This window comes from Acanthisitta chloris, unplaced genomic scaffold, assembly GCF_000695815.1.
Source record: "Acanthisitta chloris isolate BGI_N310 unplaced genomic scaffold, ASM69581v1 scaffold41462, whole genome shotgun sequence".
Taxonomy (NCBI): domain Eukaryota; kingdom Metazoa; phylum Chordata; class Aves; order Passeriformes; family Acanthisittidae; genus Acanthisitta; species Acanthisitta chloris.
Genome location: NW_008661802.1, coordinates 5,031 through 8,192, shown reverse-complemented (window position 1 = coordinate 8,192; position 3,162 = coordinate 5,031). Strand labels below are relative to the sequence as shown.

Below are 3,162 nucleotides of genomic sequence, written 5' to 3'. Positions count from 1 at the left end.
AGCAGAAGGGAGGGATGGGGAGCAGGAGAGTTCCCTGAGCCCAGACTTGTCCGGCAGTGACACTGTGGGTGTGAGGGAAGGCACAGGGAGAGGGAGGAGGAGGAGGGAGAGGGGAACGTGCTGCCATGGGATGCTGGGGAACACCAGGAGCCTGGGAAGACACCTGTGCTTCCCTCCAGCTCCAAGGCTTCTGCCCTTTCCCACAGGAAGCAGCAGCTTTGGGATGAGGATGAGGTGGGGCTGCACTGGCACATCCCGGGAAAAGACCCTCCAAGCCCTTCCAGAGGCTGGAGATTTCACATTCCTATTGAAAATCAAGTTTTCCATGAACTCTTCCAGGCCAGATTGGGATCTATTCCAACCTCGAGTGCTGCAAAAGGCACTGGAGAAGGTAAGAGGGAGAGGAATTCTGAGGGAGAGCAAATGAAGTGAAGGGGCTGGAGGTGATGGATCTGCTCCACTTGGACACAGCAGGAACACACAGGAAAAGAGAGAATTCGGGAAGAAAATCCCACTCAGGAGCACAAGTCCTTCCAAACAACATCTCCCTCTCCACAGTCACAGCAAACAGCATTTCTCAAGGACAAAGCCTCCCCCAAGGGGAGGGAACTCCAGGGAGATGCCTGGAACATCCACCTGGACCATCCACCTGGACCATCCCACCAATCCCTTCTCCTTCCCTCTGCCAACATCTCCCCCTCATCACCTCCTCAGCTTCCCTGGTGGCCCAAGCTCCCCATCCAGGCTGCAGGAGGTGTTTGGAAAAGCTGCAGGCAGGGGAGATATCCAGGGGGAAGATTCCTCCTTGGAACGCTGCTCTAAGCTCATGGAAAGCCAAACAATGAAGGGAATTGTTTTCCCTGCCTCGTTTGCTGGTTTGGACACACAGAGACTTTCTGCTGCTCCACTGAGTCCTGTTCTCCCCCCGGAGCTCACGGAGCACAGCTGATCCAGGGAAAACACACCCTCGTTAACTGGGATTAAGGCAAAACTCCTCTGGAATGAGGAGTGGGGAAAATTCCCTTGTCCCAGCACGGAGAGTCGGGACCTTTCCACGGAAGGGACATGTTGGCAGTGCCCTGGGACACCCACAGAGCTCCTGGCACGTGTTTTCCAGCACGTGTTTGTTCCCTCCCAGCACACTCAGAGTCCTCAAATCCCACTCTGGAGATGGATCCCAGATCCAGACTGAGCTGGACACAGATCCCAACTCCAACCTTGATCCAGACACAGATCCCAAATGCATCTAGATCCCCCAGGGCCGGGGCCATGCTCCTGAGGGGATGGAAAACCTTGGGAAGGGGTGGTGGGAACGGTGTCCTGGAATCCAAGGCCTTACCTTCTTGGAGAGTGAGGAGACATTCAGCCCAAACCTCTGAGCCCTTTCCTTTAGCTTATCCATGTTTACCTACACAACAAAAAAACAGGGAATAAGTGACATGGATTGTTGTTTACACCCTCAGCCCTCGGGATTCAGGGATAGGGATGAGCCACATTCTCCAGTGACAAGCAAACAGCCTCTGGGATAACTTCCAGGACTCCCCAGAAAGTTTCCCTGCTGCCACAGGAACACGGATTTTAGGGAAGAGTCTCCCAGAGCTCTGCAGAGCTCTGCCAGGGCTGTCCCCCCTGGCACAGGGGAAGCCACAGTGGGGGACACCAGGAATGTGCTATTCCAGCACCCTCGGATCACATTCCCAAACTCCAGCCCGTGCCAAGGACCAAGCAGGAGCTTCCCTTACCGTGGGTTTGGCGTCTGTGGAGAGGCCTGAGGAGGGAAGAGAAATTCCAGTCAGGGAACAGCACCAGGGCCAAGGAGATTCCATGCACACCACAGGGGAGAATTCCCAGCCTGTTATTCCCAGCTCCCATCCCTTCCCACCAGGGAAGGAACCTCCAAGTCCATTTCCACCTCCAAACCACCTTCTCCACCCCCAAGGCCATCCCATCCCACCTCCAGCCACGGGATGTGGAACTTTAGGGAGCCAGAGATGCTTGGATGGACCAAGGAATGCCAGGACATATGGGAAAACCCTTCCAGCTGTGCTTGGAACGACAGCCACTGGAAATTAAACCTCCAAGGGACAACACTTGTCCTTTTCCTCCTGATTCCACAGGACTCTGGTGCTGGAATTCAGGAGCTCCTGGGTGTGGGCAGGAAAAGGGACCCAAGGGACAGACAAAGGTTGTCCCAGTTTTTCCCCAGGAATGAGTATGAGCAGGAATTTCCCTCCAGGGATTGGCTGTGCTTCTCCTCACCTTTGGTGGGACCCGTGGCCAAGCCAAACCTGTGGGAGACAAACAGAGCTGAGGTCAGTGCTGGGATCAGGGAAAGGTCAGGCCTGGAAAACTGCTCCAAAGAGTTTTCCAGAGGGCTCCTGAGCAAAGCTGGGCTGGGGAAGGATTAGCAGGAACAGGCTGTGACCTGGGAGCTCCAGGGATTACTCCATGGGCACCAATCCCCACTTTCTCCACAAATCCAATTCCCAAACCTGCAGTGACCCCGTCCCACACCTCCTTTTCCACACCAATCCAGGGTCGTTGTCCCATCAGAGATTTCTCCCATGGAAGCAGACTGGAATGGGATGGGTCAGGAGGGAGATTAAAGCTCATCCCATCCCATCCCTGCCCCGGGCAGGGACACCTCCCACTTCCAGACTGCTCCAGGCCCCATCCAGCCTGGCCTGGGACAGTCCAGGGACAGAGCATCCTCTGGGAAATCCCTCCCAGCCCTCCTGGAGGCTCCGGGCAGGGACTCACCGAGCTGCCCGCGCTGCCTTCTTGCTCTCCAGGCTGACTGGGACGTTGAAGCGCTCGGCTCTCTTCTGCATCCGCTGGGAAGGAGGAGAAGGGAATGTTGGAAGAGAACAGGAAGCTTTTCCAGGTGCGAAGGGACACAGCAGCTCCTCCCTGTGCAGGTGGCAAAGGGGAAACATCTCCGGGGAAGGAGGAATTGCTGCTGGGTCACCTCCAGGACACACACCTGACCCAAAACTCCATGGATCTGATGGAAAAAGCTCATGGAAAAGGGACATCCTTGCTGCACGGCCTAGGGAGGGTGCCAAGAGAAAAATGGAGCAGGGAGAAGGCACAGACAGGGGAGTGTTTCGGGAAGAGTCCAGGCCACAGTGGCCTGGGGCCCCCAGGAAGCTCCTTTGCCAG

At 56.1% G+C, this 3,162-nt stretch overlaps 1 protein-coding gene across 1 annotated transcript in view; it reads right to left on the bottom strand.

Moving 5' to 3' along the window:
- Positions 1 to 1,339: 1,339 nt before the first annotated feature.
- The window catches only part of SARNP (SAP domain containing ribonucleoprotein), a gene marked incomplete at both ends in the record, with an annotated part of 6,385 nt that continues 4,562 nt past the window's right edge, over positions 1,340 to 3,162 (bottom strand). The window contains 4 exons of the mRNA XM_009070337.1: positions 1,340 to 1,408; positions 1,743 to 1,768; positions 2,260 to 2,288; positions 2,761 to 2,834. Coding sequence (XP_009068585.1) covers positions 1,340 to 1,408; positions 1,743 to 1,768; positions 2,260 to 2,288; positions 2,761 to 2,834 — 198 coding nt within the window. The remainder of the gene's footprint in view (positions 1,409 to 1,742; positions 1,769 to 2,259; positions 2,289 to 2,760; positions 2,835 to 3,162) is intronic.